Source organism: Stegastes partitus, unplaced genomic scaffold, assembly GCF_000690725.1.
Source record: "Stegastes partitus isolate 25-593 unplaced genomic scaffold, Stegastes_partitus-1.0.2 Scaffold580, whole genome shotgun sequence".
In the NCBI taxonomy this organism is placed as follows: Eukaryota; Metazoa; Chordata; class Actinopteri; family Pomacentridae; genus Stegastes; species Stegastes partitus.
In genome coordinates this window covers 129,573-132,825 of record NW_007578311.1, presented here as the reverse complement: position 1 = coordinate 132,825, position 3,253 = coordinate 129,573, and the positions used below count along the sequence as shown (strand labels likewise).

At 37.7% G+C, this 3,253-nt stretch overlaps 1 protein-coding gene across 1 annotated transcript in view; it reads right to left on the bottom strand.

Moving 5' to 3' along the window:
- Window positions 1–1,275: 1,275 nt before the first annotated feature.
- efna4 (ephrin A4) overlaps window positions 1,276–3,253 on the bottom strand; it is a 61,382-nt gene continuing 59,404 nt past the window's right edge. The window contains exon 6 of the mRNA XM_008288911.1: window positions 1,276–1,516. Coding sequence (XP_008287133.1) covers window positions 1,431–1,516 — 86 coding nt within the window. The 3' untranslated portion in view covers window positions 1,276–1,430. The remainder of the gene's footprint in view (window positions 1,517–3,253) is intronic.

Genomic DNA, 3,253 nt, shown 5'->3' with positions numbered 1-3,253 from the left:
AGCAACCTCTAGATTTTCTGTTGTGGGGAAATAATTCTTAGAAATACAGACTTCATTTATTTGCAAAAGAGAAACATACACGTGCTTCTCTCTTATTTGATTTTTTTTTTTTTTTAATCTGAAAAATAAATTTGTTGTGGTTTTTTTTTCTATTCAAATCATTATTTTCTTTTTTTTAAAATAAAAGTGGTAAAAAATTTTTTAACAAATTGCTAATCTACACTGATCATATTGGAAATACACCAGTAAATATACAAACACATAAAATAAATCATTGTTTATATTTTTAAAAAAAGGTAATTTTTGTCTTTTTTTGTTGTTGTTGCAATATTTAAATAAAATGATCAGTTCATTAAAAAAAAAAAAGAATTATACAGTTATTGTATCTTGTTTTTGCAGAATATATTAACTCTACATGCAACATCAAGGATTCTGCGTAAGAATAAAAAAAAAAAGCTTGAGTGCACGTGTGCACACCTGGAAGGTCGACAGGAGAACCGACCAATCGCGAGCCGACGTTCTCCCTTTTTGTTCTGCGCTTTATTCTGAAGGGATCCGAGTCCATCCCGGCTCCTGTTTATCGCCTCACAGAACCAGAATCCAGTTTCTGGGTTTAGTCCACAACCCAGTTCAGCTCCAGTACAACCAGTTAGATCCCAGCAGGGGGCGCAGCAGCCCAGCCTCAATCCTCCAGAACATCCACCCCCCCACCACCACCACCCCCCAATTTTCCTCCCTTAAAAAAAAAACGCCTTTAGATTCAAAATCTAATTAGTCACAAAAGTAGAACACATTTATCTTGCTCGGATGCAAATGAGGCAGTCGGAGAAGCGAGTCACTTATTTGTGCCTGCAAACGTGCAGCGTGTCGGGAGAATGTAGGAAAGTGTCGGCGAGTGACCTCCAGCCCGACTCGCCGCAGTCGTTTATTTGGCCGCTTTCTTCTTATAAGGAAAAAAAAAAAGGAAAAAACAAGACAACACAACGAGCAGAAAATGAGACACGGAGATGAAAAAGTGAAAAAACTTTGCGCGAACGAGCCCTGACAGACTCATTGTTCTTGTGGCATCACAGTGGGACGCGAGTCGTCTGACTGGCTAATATTCTGCACTTACACAACAGGTGGGAGAAGGAAAATAACAAGAAATGAATCACTGCGATTCCCTGAGTCACCGTGGCCCCGTTCCCTTTTTTTTTTCTTTTTTTCTTTTTTGGGAGGTTCTTTCTGGATATTTTCACAGGTAAACAAGCCACCTTTTTTTTTTTTTTTTTTTCTTTTTTGGGAGGTTCTTTCTGGATATTTTCACAGGTAAACAAGCCACCGAGGTGTCGTTTGCAATAGCTTAGCTGCGTCATTCGCTTGTGTCGTCGAGCGGAGGTCGCGTCCGAGTCCCGCGGAGAGCAGGTGGAGCGACGAGGAGGACGGAGCGGTCAGGTGGTCAGCAGCAGGAGGAGGACGAGGACGAAGGGCAGGGAGGCTGTCCTCAGGGAGGCCACGCTGCTCAGAGGGACAGTTTCTGAAACACAGACGGACGTTTAGATGAAAATTCATGTGTGATGTCAGGAAACATGGTCAGAAGAACATTAACAGGAGCTCTGGGCTGGTTTCAAGGTTACACGTTCAGGAAAGTCTTAACGCTAAAGCTGACAAAGTTCTTCAGCCTCCAAATTAAGCCTCTGAACCCAAAGTTTCTGGACATTTTCTGCTCTTGTCTAATTTTTCTTTACTGTAGGTTTATTTTCCACTAAAGTCCTGCACCTCTGTGGAAGCAGAACCACGATGAGAAGGAGACAGAACTCAGAAATGTCTTATTAAACATCCATAAATCATTTTAATAAGGGAAAAAAGTTTAATTTTCTTGGATTATTTATCTTACAAGACTATAAAAAGCAGAATGAACCTGTGCAACATCCCTCTGAATGCCTGCAGGTGTTACCAACACAAGAATAAAATGGTTAAAATTGAACTATTTCCATTTTTACAACCTCCACAAGCTGTTTTCCAACCTCAAAAACATATTTCACCATATTGTATGTATCTTCCAACAGTTTGCTCCTCTGTTCACGGTTTTTGAGCCACAATGCATTTATTTTATTGATCCAGTAGGTTGGATTTTGCTCTAAGAAACACTGCCTGGAGTTCAGCCGAACTGAGCCCAAAGTCATGTGACTGTTGGCCACAGCCGAGTCCGTCATGGTGCCAAGTGGTGCAAATTTTTTTGTTTTTTTTAACAGAATGTGGACTAAAAGATTTATTTTAGGTGAATGTTTAATTCAAATTGAAGAGATTTTGATGTAATATCACAATTTTAAGCTTGAATTTGGTTATTTTTCATGACAGCACACAAGATTAAATTAAGCACCATCGGAGAATTGAAATTTTGTTTTTTTAAAAAGAAAAAATATTCCTTTGAAACCCAAGAGCAAGTTTCAGGATTTGGAAGGTTAAAATAAAGTGATTTTTGCAGAAATATCTCAATTCTAAGCTTAAATTTGGACAATCTTTTCTGACACAACAGCACGCCGCACACGATAAGTTCAAGTACCGCCGGAAAGTTGTACATCTGATGCTTCTGTTTAGTTTTTCAGTTTCATTTCATGATAATTTGTGTAATTTTTGACGATTTCTTAAAAGATAATGCACTCTTTAAACTCAGGAGCGAGTTTTGGGGTTCTGGGGGTTAAAATAAAGTGACTATTAGAAGTCTTGATAAAATATCACAATTTTGAGCTTAAATTTGTTTTGTTTTTTTCACGAAGGAACAAACAAGATTAAATTAAGTACCGTAGAGTTGAAATGTTGCAATTTAAGTTTTTTTATAAAGAAAAATTATGCCTTTGAAACCAAGTTTCAGGGTTATAAAGGTTAAAATAAAGTGATTTTTGACAATTTTAAGCTTAAATTTGGACAATTTTTACTGACGTAACAGCACGCTGCACACGATAAGTTCAGGTACCGTCGGAAAGTTGAAAATCTGATGAATCTCTCTGGTTTAAGAGTTTCACTTTATGATAACTGTTGTAATTTTTGGCAGTTTTCTACAAAGATAATGCACCTTTTCAACTCAGGAACAAGATTTGGGGTTCTGGGGGTTAAAACAAAGTGATGATTATTATCACAATTTTAAGCTTTAACTTTGGTAGTTTTTCCTGAAGCAATGGCACGCCACACGTGGTTAGTTCAAGTACCTTTGGGAGGTAGAAAAACTGATAATTTTTTTATGTCTTTACAGTTTCTGAAACCGATAAGTTGT